This window comes from Parambassis ranga, chromosome 1 (assembly GCF_900634625.1).
Source record: "Parambassis ranga chromosome 1, fParRan2.1, whole genome shotgun sequence".
Taxonomy (NCBI): Eukaryota; Metazoa; Chordata; class Actinopteri; family Ambassidae; genus Parambassis; species Parambassis ranga.
This window is the reverse complement of record NC_041022.1, coordinates 16,022,944-16,038,890: the sequence shown is the minus strand read 5'-3', so window position 1 is coordinate 16,038,890 and position 15,947 is coordinate 16,022,944. Positions and strand designations below refer to the sequence as shown.

The window sequence follows — 15,947 nt, the reverse complement described above, 5'->3', positions numbered from 1 at the left end:
GAGTGTGCAGGTGATATTAGGCACAAAGTAAACAGTAAGCTGTATTTGCTAACGTCAAGTCCGGCAGGGTAAACTAAGCCCAGGGTGTTTCCTAGCAACCCAATTCCAATGTTACGCTCTACAGTCCGGTTGACTGATGACACATCAACATCAACTTATATCCCTAAATTAACTCAACTTGGTGGCTGATGTGCACATAGACTCTCAGAAATCCATCATCTCATTGTCTTATGTTCCACACACACACACTTTAATAAGCCCAATTATAAGCTCTGCTCGTTTGTACAGCCTGAATATTCATTCTGCCTTCCCGCACTTCTTCTCAGACATCCTTTCGTCAAGGTCTCTGCTTTGTCACACTGCGAGTTATCAAATATCAGAGTCCTTTTCAAACCCTTCTGCTTGAGCTGATTGTTGTACTGCACTAAGAGCCAAGTCTGCTGATGCGTATGCTCGGTGAAGGTTGTGTATGTGTATCCTCATTTCTCTGCTTTCTTTCTCCTTGTTCACAGTTCTACTCCCACTCTCTTCTATAACTGATGTGGTTTGTATCACATGCAAGGTCCTGGAGTTTTCTTTTTTTTTTTTTAAGGTCACTTTCAGTTTCTCTCATTTAAGTGGATTATTTGCACCTTTCTTCTCCTGTCTCCTGCTTTTTTTTGTTTGTTACAGTGCTGAATAATACAGAAAAGGGGAACACCCCCCTACATGTACTGTTCTATTCCTCTTACGTGATCTATGAGTGCATTCACTCCTGTCCTCCTAATTCTCCCTTTTCTAATATCTGCCCAGCTATGAAGCACTCTAGCGTGGCCACACATGACAAAGGAGTGGGAGTTTCACATGCAGAGAAGTGCAAGCAAGTGCAAAACAGAGCCAAGGACATTCTTTTGTAATAAGAACTGTGAGGACGGCTGTCTACAAGGATATTTGTCTTTATACCCAGTTTCTCCTTGAACCATCTTACTGTTAGTTTGTACATAACAGAAAGCTAGTTCTAATCTTTCTGCTGAAGAGGTGAATGTGGTTATCTAGAGTAGAGCTAGATATGTAACAGAGCTAGAGGCATAGTCGCAATACTATGGTGAGGACGACCTTGGAGCAGCGCAAGCAGTGACTCAGTTGCCAGGTCTGAAATGTACCTTTTTCTCCTGAAAGAATCTTAGTAGTGTGGTATGTCAAACAGGAAAGTTGTTCACCTGCTAGGCCAACTCATTGCACAAAATGGCTTACACATTTGTTTGGTGCAGGAGGAGGGAGAGAAACTATAGAAGACTTGAGGTACAAATAGTAAAGGTTGCAATTAGACTCAAATACAAGAGAGGGAAACAAGAGTATGCAAACGATCGAGGAACGAGGGAATACGAACCAGATAAGAAAGAAAGAATGAAAGTCGGGCAGTGAGACCAACAGGCACATAATGCGTTGATTATCCCGTACTGGGAACAAGAGTAACGTGAGCCTCAATACAACACATGGATCAACACATGGATCATTAGACCTTGGCTGAGAACTAAGCTGAATAGAGGCAGATTCAGCCCAACTCCTGACAGAATGATGCAGACATCTGAGAAATACAACTGTGACATCAGAAGACCAATCAAATGCAGAGAAATTTGCCTAAAAGCAAAAGTAGTTAAATTCTTATAACATCGTAACATGTTTCCTTAATGATGCTGATAGATAAAGCAGCTAAAAACAACATCTTTCTCCTTCTAACAGTATATCATATATCTGTCTAATAAAAAATGTGCCATCAGTTTGATGCATGGCTGAACAATCTAAGAGCAATCCTTACCGTCATCGGTTGGGTTAAAACCACAAATGTCGCAGATGTGGCGAACCCACTTGTTCATCTCTTCTTCGGTGTCAGCCACCAGGTAGAAGACGCGATCAATGGTCTTGATGTCAAATATGAAGCTGTGCTCCAAGTCTTTCTTGGAGAATGTGAGCCCAGCGTCCACCTTAGGGTAGCAAGCGAATAGTGTTAATATTTTCAGTTCAGGTTCTTATTTCTACGATTTTCCCCAAATCAGTTGACATATTTTTTAAGTTAAATACAAGTTCTTCATCACCCACATGGAGCATTAAGTCTGTTGCTGTGGCACCATACTTCTACAACAGTCCAGAATGGACAAACCAAACATTGACTCAGAAAACAGACGTGTGTATATATATATATATATATATATATATATATATATATATATATATATATATATCCTAAAGAAAATGATGGATGAGGTAAGACTTTTATCTGTTCTCTGAGCTACATGCTACAATGATGTTGTAACCTGAGAGGCAAGTCACAAATACAGGCCACAGACCTCTTTAGGAATAACTAAAATACATTAAAATACCGTAGTAGCAAATATTGTTTACCTGTTACATATTAGGTTTGTCCATTCCTGACTGTTTAAAGAACATAAATGATGGTCTAAATGGTAATTATTTTACCACTGATGTCAACATTCTAAATGTCACATTAGAAACTGTTAAAACTGGACTTATTCAATACATTATGGAGAAACATGGGGCTTCAGTGTGCATGCTGGTAAGTAGCAATGAACCATACCTGCTCACATAGGTTGAGATCAATCACACGAATGGGCTTCTTGGTATGGTCATTCTTGTAGTACTCCAACACGTCTGGGTCGCCTGAAAGACGGCCACTGCGAAGAACAAACCACCGCTTCTTCCATGCCTGCAGGGCGAGCACAGAAATGAGGCCAAAGGTTATATGTGTATCTCACAATGACTGCCCCATTCCCAGATGACCACAGGCTGGCCAAATGCTTTATTTTTCCAGTTTAGCCAATGTGTCCTAGCATAGCTTGTGTCTCTGTGTGCATTCTCCACCAGCTGCACTGCCCTCGCTGAAGAATGGTGAGAGCCAGAAGGAAGAGGCCCGCAACCAGAAATATGTGTCTGGGACAACCAGAACAAAAGCCACATAGTTTGGTCTAGCACCCTGACTGGAGTGACTAACCAAATCTATATAGAGAAACGAGCAATTAGGTCTTGTCTTTCATATGCAATTTGTTGTCTGTGAGAAAAACGAACCACACTGCAGACAAAAGAGCTCAAATTCAGACGTAGCCCAGGATGACATGTGACCAGCTAGACCTCTGAATCACTGCTTAAATCAGGTACTTCAGCAATTCAGTTATAAAATCATCATCATAATAACAATGATAAACAATGAGACTGTTTCGCATTGCTAAACAAAGTTACAAGAATCCCCTAGAGTGAGTGTAGTTTCACTTACAAACTATTGTTACTCACAGTACTGTTTACCCATACATCACAAGGCTTGTTTACATAGCATACATAGCTGTCATACTGTAAGTTCTTGCCTAAAAGATAAAGGCCACTTAGAGTGAAAGGGAACGTCAAAATACAAGGCCAGACAAAGGTTCACTTTAGCATTACACTGGCTCCTGTTTGTAGTTTTTATTTATTTTTTTTGTTTTTTTAAAAACACACATCCAGCAGGAATTCACTTAAATGCAGACTCACAGGGGTCATGAACTCAGGATTTTGCTGAATCATGGTAGTTGGGCTGTTTTTTATTTGTGCTCAAAATAAGCTCTCCACAAAATACTAAAAAAAAATTACTTTCTTTTACTGTTTAAGCCAAAGTGTTTTCAGTCAATCATCTCATTTTGCTGTAAAACATGTGATCGCCAAAATGAGATGATTGACTGAATACAATAAACGTTTTTAAAATGACAGTGGACAAACAACAAGCACAGAGATAACACAGATCAGGAAGAATACCAGCAGAGTGTGAAGAATGCAAACTGAAACTTTGTTGTTGCTGTTTTGGGGTTAGGATTTTGACAGTATTAACAATGCTAAGAGGTTGTTTTTCCACCCACAGGTTGTCCTTTGTTAGTGGGCCAAGCTCCACACTGAGACAGCATGAAGAGTTTCAGACATTTCCCTCCACAAACAGGAACAAGAAACCAAACAAACAAAGTTTCAGGAATCACATGGACAAATACTGACACGTTTAACACCACACACATACAAACGTCACAGCAGACACTGACTCACACTTGCTGCACATATTTCACACATTATAGTTCAAAAGCCCACTATTATATAATCACAAACACCCACAGAGTCCAAATGAGGCTTGAACCTACTTTGTTTGAGGCAAGCCCACTTGAATATCAAATTAAACTGAAAAGCTAAAGTCGATGTGCAAAAACACCACTAATGTGTCTGTGTAGTGCTGGCTGGACAAAGGGGGTGGGTGTGGAGGGGAAACCTCTCTCTTGCACATGACAAAGCAATCTTGGGTCAAGTTACCCTGTGGGGAACAGAGAGACCCAGAGCTTAGGTTACACCGAGGCCAGGCCCGCCCAGGGTGAGAGTGTTGACAACTGCGTGAGTTGTACTGTACTTGCTCAAGACAGAGCCAAGTAGGACCTGCTCTGCAAAACTGCTTACAGTCATGAAGTAAAATCCTTTTTAAAATTCATGACAAATCAACAAGTCAGTTTTAGTTGATGGTTGACCCTTGGGATCTGCATTAGACTTTGTCCATAGTCACACCAGTCTTTTACCATCATCCAATACCATGCAGTCTAATCATTGACCATATATAGAGATACTGTATGTGGCATGACACACTAACCAAAAGTGGGCCAAAATCATAGACCGTATATAAAAAGTGCTTCTACTTATTACTATTATTATATTTTATTTTGCTAAATTGTGGCTTCACTTTTTGGATATTACATGAGTAATCACATTAATTATCTCAAAGAACAGCCAGAACTGTCCAAAATAGTACTACTATTACAGTTACTAGTACTAGTACTGAAAAAGTAACATGACAAAATGTTTATATTGCAGATTAATAAAAAAGAGAATCTATTAAATGCTAACAGGCACAATAAATTATCTTAAAGGTGGTAATTATTTTGCTGAAATGCATGAAGATCAAAGATCAAAATCCTTGTATATTGTGTTACGGGTCAATCACAGTTAATGCCAGAATGTACACCCACTGTTTCTACAGTGCCACATTAGCATGGTTACAGACTGTAGTGGCTCTAGGATGACAAGCTGTGTAGTAGCTGGAGCATCTCTCCTCCATCTGTGGACCTTCACAGCTTTTCTCATGTCCAATTATACACACTTGCACTGTTTTCTACCACTCATTTGTACCTCCCAATGCCGCACAACACACACAACAAAAAGAAACACTTACATAATAACATACATGAAAACACAACACAGTATAGTAATAAGTTTAACACAGCTTTTCCACCAGCCACACACACACAGAGCCACTCTCCCCAAGTGGTGTGTTTTGTACATACTGCACATTAACTATATTCATATGCACACAAGATGCTAGGAGGGTGGTAGAAAGGGTAGTAGAAATCAGATCAAGGCAAGGAAATTGTAGAACAAATCTGCATGCAGTGAAGTAATGAAGTTTAAAAGCAGTACTGGTCAGTAATCAGGTTTCTGCTCTACCTCCTGCCACACAATTCAGGCATATTTAAATGTATTATAGACATGAACTGCAGCATAGGTGTTTTTTCCTTTTATACCAGTACATTTAGACCGACAGGGCAGCAAAGAGTTTTTCGTATTGTGCAAAATAGGAATAATGCCTTATGTATATAGCCTTCCTCATTTTAGTGTTTGTTTCATTTGTACCGGAAATCCTGCTTTACTTTTGGAAACTATGATGCACTTCTACAAAATAAATTGCAGCCACAGCAATACTTTCATTGTAAGATATTTGTCATGTTGTTGTGTGTTATAACTGGGCATCTCTTTGCTAAATTTCATAAACAAGGTTCCATGTTTATAAGGCCAACCAGGACCCAAACGTGCTTATGAGGAATGGGCTGAAAAGTCAACACCAATTTCCAGCAAAAACATTTTTCAAAATAAAATATGACATTTGATGTAATCACATTATTATTCTATAGCTGCCTGTAAGAGCAAGTAAACAAAACATTACAGTATCAATAATATCAACATTGATGACCAGTTTTGAGCAACACTGGGTAGTTCCCCACCATTACATACCTCCTACAAATGTTCATGATGAGGTCTCTAGTCCTCCCCTCTGCTTTGAATGTTCCATTATAGCCAGTGCTACGTTGAATCCAAGGCTAAGTCCACACTGGTCTAAGCTATATTGGATGCTTTAATATCTGCAAGATACATGCATATCTATTCCATGCATATCTTCTTAAACAAACCAACAGATTCTCAACTAATCACTTTAGTCAACAATCACAGAGCCCACATCAGCTTGTAGGAGTCCAGTGCTGGCTGCCCCGGGGCTGGGAATGGGACAGCATGGGACGATACTGACTGGGATGGGGAGGGCGCCCCTGCCATGGCAGCTGTGCCTACCAGCCCCTTGTTATCCACCACTCCCCTTTCTCCACACATGCCTTCTGATAGGATGAGATACAGGAAGAAACCCTCTCTTTGACCACCCAGGTCTCATGGCCTATGGGGGCTGACAGAGAGGGCATTGAGGGGGGCTCACCAAGATAATGGCAAATGAAGAGAGGGTGGGAGGATTGAGGGGAGATGCCAACTGAGTAGAGTCACGCTGCCGTCAGAGGCCTCCTGACCCAACATCACTGGAGCATGACAACAGCAAAGATGGGGGAGAGAAGTAGGGAAAAGTGCATAAAGAGAGTGCCAATGAGCAAGAGAGACAGTATGATGTAGTTTCAGTTCAGCAAAAGTTCTGTAACGATGACTTGATATTGATTTCATAATATGTATGTTCCTCTACCCAAGTCTAAACATTTGAGGTCCATTGTCTTTGTTGAATGAGTTGTTGCTCTAACTACTTTCTGGGATTAGAAGTTCTGCTCCTGCTTACTTAGCCAGTTGTCCAGTTGTAAAGTCCTGCCATTTGATCTCCTCTAAGGGAGAAGGAGGAGGAGGAGGAGGTAAAATGAGCTGTCCCATGGATTATCCCAACACTGAGAAATTAGGTCCTTGAAATGTCTCTGACAGGAATTTTCACTAGAAAAAGTTTGATGATCAAAGTCATTTAATGTAAGGCTGCAAGGTTTCCCTTGCTATTAAAGGGCTAAGATGCAGCACTGACAAAAATGATGGCAAGTTCTTCACAGCTCAAGGTTATTAGATATTCTTTCTTAACAGACAGTGTAGTGAGGAGTGAGTTAATCAGTACTGGAAGGATTCACGTAAGGTGTCAACCACTTACTTTACTTAAAAAATAAACCAGGGAGAAAATCTGTCAACAATTATAGTTGTGACAACTCATATGTGAAAAAATGTAACTGTCAGAGAAAATGAGGGTGAGAGAGGAACCAACATGGTCCAGTAACTGAAGTCAGCAAGCTAGTGGTTATGACTGCTGAGAAAGAGGTCTGCTTAAAGTCAACCAAACAAACAAAATGTTGGTATAGAGTCAAGCACTTTGCTTGTAGTTTGTCCTTTGTATATGCCAGCACAGCATCTCAGCCATTCAGAAACTTAGGGGGAAACCCTGATCTCTAACACAAACATAAAGCTACAGTGAGCAGTCAGCCAACAAACCATCATGAGAACAACCCTCTGTCCTGGCCTGGCAACTGGCCTCAATACAGGCATTACAATAACCTCTCCTCATTACAGCTCCGGAACTGTGAAATATTTTTGTGTAATGTTTACCTTTACACAAAGCATGAAATAAGTCATAGCCCAGGCACCACATTGATGTTGAACACGGTATAAATTTAATAAACACAAACTTTTATAACGCTTTCTTTTTTAGCAAGCGTAAAAAAAACACTGTATGGCCAAAAGAGTTTCTAGGATCAAGAGTTTGATCTAATTTATTGGTCCAAATATGTAAAAACAGTTAAGAGTGAACCACCCTGCCAACACCACTCCACCAACTCCAGTTTTACTGCGCTTCATGGCCTAGATAGCTTAATGCAGCATAAAAGGCTTCTAAGTGCACTGATTGCTAATGTGAATATGCTATCATCACAGGCTGTTAAACTGCATACTTATACCCATCCTCCACATCTCTAATAGTAAATGATATTGAGGCAGGCCTATGGTTGTGGTTCTATATTACTGCAGCAGATGGGACATTACATAAGACTGTCTCTTTAGGATACAGACAGGTGTGCTGTCTCTATAACACTTCTCTTGGACAATATGGGAAGAGTGACATTATGTAGTGTCATTTCTCTTCTAACTGCGTCAAGTGTGGCAGACAGAGTTAATGCAGGCATAACATGTGCTTATTTGCACATTAAATGCAACAAACCAAAGACAAATGTGGGGAAGTAGAATAGATGGCTGTAAACACTATGTTGGAAATTTTACTCTAATCATTCTTGCTGCGAAACAGAAAATGCTTCACATTTATAAAATGGTAAGAACACTGAATCCTTTCAGTTAAAGCAGTTAGCTATAATGACCGTTCCAGGTGGTTACTTTCTGTTTGGGACAAGCGTTTGAAAAGATTCATGTCAAAACCCTGTTTACTTGAAACACTGTAGGAGGTTTGTGCTGCTCACTCCAGACTACTTCTCCAAATCCTTCAGTGGATGCACATATGGGAAATAGCCCAAAGTATACCAGAGTTATCCTTTAACCCCAAATATTACAGTACAAAAGCTAACAATTTGATTGGCATGTATGCCTTTCTTAACATATTTTCAATGTTTTGACAGGTAACACTCAAAACATATCCATCAAGCATATCCTAAGTGACAACAGCAATATGGGCTGAATTTTTTTTAATCAAAGAAAAGGCTCATCCTCTATTGAACACATAACCATAGAGGGGCTCTGTGTAAGCCTTTGTTGTGTATCACAGCTAACAACACATGAACATGTGTCAAGTCTTATTATTGTTCATTCACTGCCTCAATAAGGCCTCACAAGCTCAAGATCAGTACACAATGAGGACAGCTGTGATGCGATGGGTGTAAACAGAATACACCATTTTCTGTGCTTATACTCATTTTAAAGCATTATTTTAAAGAAGCATGTGATATTATTTACAGTTTAAAACAATTTCAAAACTACAACAACATCCCACGGATGCCTGTGTTCCTATTTCTCAATTATTTGCGCATTAAAAATCTATACATGTATGATTAGCTGCGCTTTTTCCTTTGTCAACCACAAAGTGTTAGCATTAGCTTAGCTCTGGCTGCATAGTTAGCACATAGCAGCATGCGAGTGGCTGAGCCATCTGTCCCATCTGAGTGGGCTGTGGGTAAATGACCTGCACCCCAGCTGCACTGAGTCATCCTGACTAGGACAGCTTCTCTGTTTGTTCCTCAGAAAAACACAGTGTAAGGGATAAAGCAGAGGAGAGACGGGTGCATGGGGTGAAACTGAGGGAGAGAAGGTGATAAAAGAAAAAAAATGAACACACTATTGTTTTATCTCCCAGAAATAACCATCAGGCTCTATTTTATGGCTTCAGAGAAAACACACCAGTTGATATGATATTTAAAAGCATTACTTACATTGCATTTTCACTCACACAGTACATCTTTTCCCAGCAGGAAATTAAACTTAAAGCAGTGACCAGTGTGTCTTTATTGATCTGTATCTGAGTCTCTTTAGAAGGAATAAGGACATGTAGAGGGAGGTGAGAAAAAAATGATGCATCATGTGTTGCAATCTTACTCAGTGTTCATGATGAAAAATATACATGAATTCATCACTACATACTGCATGATCAGAACCATATTTGTTAGTCCACAGTATTAAATAGATTAAACAAGTCCTCCAGTGTCAAAACAGATTTAGGAATCCAATTACAATTTGATATAAGACAGAAAAAGGTTACACTACATCAACAACCCTTTGCTTTTGTACTGCCAAATATTGGGGGAAAGGTGATTTTTGTGACCTGTGTAGGCTGGACAATTTGGTATAAAACTCGAAGATTGCATTTCTGTGTCATTTTTAGCTACATAGGTAAAGACTCCAATATTAAGTAACTGCATTTGCTGATGCACAAAAACACCCGTACAAAATACAGTGCGTCCATCTGATTCAAATGCAGTAAACAAATACGCAATTTTGGAGACCACAGTGCTTCCCTTACCCTCACTATCAGGTCCCTAAGACAGTGTTGAACAATGGCTGTTCTAAGAGAGGAGTGTCAAGAGCGTCAGAGATTTTGGCACTCATGGCCTTGGTGACGAGGTCTGCAGAAGGAGAAGGAGGGGAGGGACAAAAGCTCCTCTATGCTTAGAGGCGCAACTTGTATAAATCAGTCTTTGTTAGCAAGACATGACTGGGATTCTTGCTAAACAGCTATTTTTACATCCCTGAGTGCCAGAGAGGGCAGTTAACGTACAAGTAAGAGTGCATGGCCTTTGGCTAAGAGAGGCTCTTCAGCCAGCGTCATCAGCCCTCCGCCTGCTGGAGGGAGAGGGGACTTCCATTAAGATGTGCATTCCTGAAGTGCACCATCAGTGGACAGCACAAAGAGGCCACCAGTCTCTGACCTTAACGTAAACACTCCTGATTGTTCTGCAGAGATCATAGACATGCACAATGAAGTCTTGTTACATAAATCCAAAACAGGTTCGCCTGGCACAGCAGGCGGGAGTCCATCACTGTGTTCACAATAAAACAAGTTAAGAACTGTCAACAGCAACAACGGTGCTGATCCACTACACAGATAATATATGTTCTTCTGTTACAGATATGCTCTGACATGCTACCTTAAGCCCTTTCTAAATCTGGGAAAGGCAACATCATGACTTTGCAGAATGTTTCCTTATAGCTTCATTCAGAAAGACACCTGGTGAGTGAAAGGAAGCAAATTGCAGAGCAATATGTATTGATAAGATGATTGTTTTCTGCTCTCTCTCTCTATGCTCTACATCACTGAGGGTTTCAAATTTATATTCTGCCATCATAGCTTTAATGACCACCATGAGTACACGAGAACACTTCTGGCCACCTGAAACAAACACATTTTCATATCTAACATTATTTGGCAGCAAACTGACAGGGAGATACTACTGTGCATCACTTTTGGCATTTAAAGTAACTAGGTGTTTAACAATGGATTTACATGCAAAGACTGACAATACTTCTACAGCAGTCACATTGTGTGATGCAATGGTTTTCATTGATTTCTGCTTTGGCGTGGACATTTGCATACCTGCTTCATTGTCCGTGACCTGTCCATGTGATCAGTGGCTACAAAGTCAACAACTGTAAACCAAAGCAGTATAAAACCATGTAAAGTGAGTAAAAAATGTGCAGGAAAATTGCTCTGACTTAGGGGATATTGTGATTTATGATGCACAGAGATTTAAGGGGGATCCTAACAGAATTGCAAAAAGTATAATATCCACAACAATGTACAGCAGCTGCTGATAAGTGTGTGCATGGGGGAGTATAATTTTCAGCCTAGAAGTTTTCCAGTTACACTGCATGGTATGGCTTCCAGTCCAAAAACTGTCAACAGAAAAACTGATAAAGTACTATACAAGGCTACACAACATTTGCTGGGAACATAAGAAGCATGAGGAGAACAACAAGAGTTATGTGCAACAGATATTTTTCAGAGCATGAAATAAAAACAGTGAACCTACCATGCAAGCTGCATTTTGTGTCTTGTGTTTCTGTTATTGACAGTGAGCAGTCAAGTGCTGTGTTTTTGTTGTTGTTTGCGCCTTCCAACTTTATCATGTGGTGCAGTGTGCACAGGGGTCTGCAGTTTGCAGACCTCTCCCTCCTCCGTCTTCCTGTTGTATGTAATCAGTTTGTCCCAGACCCTCTTAACTGTCAGTGTGTGATCAGAAAGGGTGGGACTAGGAGGGTTACAGCTGTCTGCTAGTTCAGTGTAATTATTTCATTTACTATTTATTCAATTTTTTTCTGTACCTTTGATATCAAGACACAAATATGCAATAACCACAACTGAATTTCTGTCTTTGGAGGACAGAGATGAATGAATCAGTGACTAATCTTTATGTCCTAACCAACATCCTGCTTGAAAAGGAAATACTGCATCAATAAAGAAGTAAGGACAGCGTTTTTATGGAGGCTTAAAACATGTCTTAATATTCATGTTGCCGATCCTAATGGGATCACTTCTAGCCACTGTATATAGCCATGTCCCCAGATCTGAAGAAGTGAAATATTAATTCGTTCATTTCCATTGCTAATCAAACGTCTGTGCATAGCTCATAATTACAGGCAAATCACTTTCCTTGTGTTTCTGATTCTAGAGTAAAATCTGAAGGCTCCATCCTCCCCTCTGGATGTGAGCCTTCCTCTGCTTCCTGTGGAGACTTTATGATTCTGTTTCCCATCTGCACTCTCAATAAAAAGAGGTCAGAGATGCCACGGCATGGACAGCTTCCTCTGCTTGCCTCCTACACAAAAGCCCTCCCATGGCAAAGCACTGACCCCAAACACTTCGCCAAAAGCTGCAAACATACAGTGACTGGAGGTGCTTTAAAGTCAAGAGATATTAAGAGGTGGCATTCAAAAGTAAGACAGCTCCTACCTACAGGGTAGTCAGGCTGAAATTTACCTCTCCTTCCTCCTTAAGTGGTATGAGTCAAGACACATTCAACTGAGGTCCTGAACTTACCCGCACAAAGGTTTCACACTGGCTGAACTTTGAATTGCAAAATTCTGAGGCTCCCCTGTTCAGCTGGTGTCAAAGGGGTGGGTTATTTTTTCATTCAGGGAATACTGATTCCTCATATACTTGCTTTATAAATGCACAGCAGCAGAAAGGTAACAGAGGTTAATGTCAGTAAAATGTTTGATGGAACATTGTGTAACTTCCAACTCTCTGGGCTCCTGCTGTTCATCTGTAGCAGTGATTTGCAAGTCAGACTTTTAATATTGTTTCAGTATAGTACTAAGTTCATATAATAAACGTAACTTTCAAACCTTTAACAACATGCTTAAGGTAACTTGTGTGCTGTTCACTATGTGGTGCTGCAATAACAGCAAAGAAAGAAAAGTCATGCATGACGTTGGAGAGCACACTGCTACACATACACAGAAGTAGTTCTAATTACTTTTAACCCATGCACCACGTTTTGCCAAAAGATCTAGAATATTTCAAGATTCAACTTAAAACATCAGCAAGGCTTTATCGTCTGAAAAAAACCCCAATGATTTCTAATTTACAGCCCCATAAAAGAAAATGAAAGAAGAAGAAGAAAAATGGAAGATGGAACCAAACAGTGTTTGTTGCATCAAAAACATTTATCAAAATAATTGGTGAGTAAAATTTGAACAGTCTGATAATGAACTAACAATTGTAGTTCTTTTAACTCTAAAAATCATTACAAATGATTATACTAAACTTCCTAACACCCACAGTACTACTGAGGCAGCAGAGGAGAGAAACAGAGTGAGAACAGAGCTAAAGATAGGACCATGAAGGCAAACAAACTAAAGTATCCACAACACTTGCTTTTGTGTGCCTGTTTGTGTCCTACTGAACCCTTACACGTCCATCTCAGAAACACCCACATCACAAAATTGTAACTCCCTGCTGGTTCTGAACTTGTCAGTTATGACCCATGTCCACCTCACAGCGCTGTTTCAGTTGCAGAGTCAACCTCTTCACATCTCTCCTCTCCAAGAGCAAACAAGAACACATCTTTGTTAAACTGCAACATCACATCGTTCCTTTGTATGCAAGCACCCCTTCTTCCCACACAGGTCAGAAACACAACAGTGAGAATCTCAAGTCTCAATTCTTCCAGAACAACTAAAGATCAGGATCCAGATTTCCTCAGAAAACATTCACTGTTAATGGTCTGCAAATGACTAACCTTGCTTTAAAACAAACAGACCCTGTGTTCTCTATTATAACTTACTGGACCAGATGTTTTTTGTTTAGCATAACTCATCACATGTGGCATTATGAGGACTGCGATAATGTGAGTAACTATAAAGAGCAAAAATATTGAAAGGTGTTTTTTTTCCCCAATTATAGTTTTGATTAACAGCATTCATAGATGGTAAAAAATGAAACCTACTGATGTTCACCCACATCACTCAGTAATTCTGGGATTACAAAAACAAAATTCACACTCACGGATTAATGCTGGAAGTAACTGAAAAAAACATGCTACTATATAATGTATTTAGCCACTGTGAAACACACTATTTAAAAATACAGTTTGCATTACCTAATTAGAGATGATAATATTGCATATTTGCACAGCCAGATAGCAAGTTAGTTGGACTATGTGTAGAGGCTGGTGTAGCAATCCAAGTGAGCGCCAGCCTCTGTGCAGGCTATAAGGCCAAACAAGTTGGCTCCATACCAAAGAAAAAAAAAGAGCAGTTGTTTTGTGTAGCTGGGCACATACTATGGAGGTAACATTTGTGCATTCCTACTTTTCCAGAAATAAACTGCTTAGCTGACATCTGCTCTGTAATGTAAAGACAGTGTACGTGTGTGTGCAGCAAAGCAAGGGGGGTGAACCTTTCAGCAGCTGTGCCTACAAAAAGAGCTCCTCATGTGAGTGTATAATAGATCACATAAGTAGCATCCTATATGTATGCTCATCAACAGTGCATTGATCCATAAGGAGCTCCTACTGCATGATCAAAACAAGCCAGTTCGCTTTCGTTATCGTGTACACAATCTGTCATTCCCTACCTCATCTAACATCGCACAGTCATTCTGCTTTCATGTGCAGCTGTGAAATTCTCACCCAGCCAGGCGCCATCTGACCCCAGCCCCAACAATCTTCGGTGAGTGTCCAAAGAACACAGACCCTGGTAGTCATACTGCTATCTTTGCAAACAGTGCACACAAAGACCAACATTCTCATGAACGTCTGTTTCAAGGGCAAGCAGGTGTTGTGAATTTACAGGCTTTCACAGGTGACATAATAGCAAGGCAATTTCATGATTCTATTTTACATGAAAAACTAATCATCCAGTCTTGGAGAAGAAACAACAACCAACCTGACATTTGGTCTAATGTGCAGACACACATTTTGACACAACAAAGCAAAATAACTAAACAAAACTTTCACATCAAGTTCAGCTCATTACAGAAAACTAACATAAACATGCCTGCAAAGAGAAGCAGTGATGCTTACCGCAGTTTTTCAAAAGCAGGATATGTACGTTTTGTCAGGGAGTTTGCTTTAACCAAACATGTGGCTCTTGTCCCTCTTCCAAACAGTCCTGCACCAGTAGTCCATTGACTCACGACTGTGCAATTGCTGTCGTTCCTGCACTAGCTGTTTCTTGCAGGGCGGGGACAGGAACTCTCAGTCAAGTAATCATTCCATATCATTCATTAGTATCCACAGACTGAGGGAGGGAGAGACAGAGACAGAGTATAAGGGAGAAGGTGGGGAAGGGATGAGAGCAGCAGGAAGTGCAGAACTAATCGGTAGATCTGACTGTAGCTGATTTTTGGGGCAACCCACATCCCAACCCTGAGACAGGCCCTAAACCATACTGCCAAGGTAACGCATTAACTCCAGCAGTGCAGGTTTAAATATTAACACATCCTCACATCATGTATGACTGAGAGAGCACAGAAGCGTCTGTGGTTACTTATAATTCAGGAAACAGTTGAGCGCTTATTAGCTTCTTCATCAAAACTAAACCAACTACCTCTTGCTAAGTTTTCCAGGAAACACGGGGCTCTGTGAGACAGACAGAAAAAACACACACAAAGCAAAATAACATCCCTTAGTGGAAGTTTCCACTTTGTTAGCGCTTTTTATCTTCCTGGTCATCTGTTCCCAACACACACTCTGGGCAAAAAGATTTCCTGTTTTGCCTCCTTTTGTCACTGTGGTTGTGTTTGGGGGTTTGTCAGGTGCTAACTTTAGAACCTCTACTGTATTAACGTTTACCTGATGTTGCAACTGGATCAAGAAGCCCAAAACAATGCATCAGGGTGCCTGTCTTTTCTTTGGAAGTCTATGACTTATTAAAAGCAA

General features: G+C 40.3%; 1 protein-coding gene across 9 annotated transcripts in view; it reads right to left on the bottom strand.

Moving 5' to 3' along the window:
* Nucleotides 1-15,947, bottom strand: part of gab1 (GRB2-associated binding protein 1) — a 43,590-nt gene that overhangs the window by 11,938 nt on the left and 15,705 nt on the right. For 8 of the 9 annotated variants that reach the window (XM_028433361.1, XM_028433439.1, XM_028433589.1 and 5 more), the window contains 2 exons: nucleotides 2,576-2,704; nucleotides 1,799-1,964 (listed from right to left, as the gene is read on the bottom strand). In XM_028433361.1, coding sequence (XP_028289162.1) covers nucleotides 1,799-1,964; nucleotides 2,576-2,704 — 295 coding nt within the window. Of the gene's footprint in view, nucleotides 1-1,798; nucleotides 1,965-2,575; nucleotides 2,705-15,089; nucleotides 15,281-15,947 lie in introns of those variants that run through there. The other variant, XM_028433760.1, reaches the window with a different exon arrangement.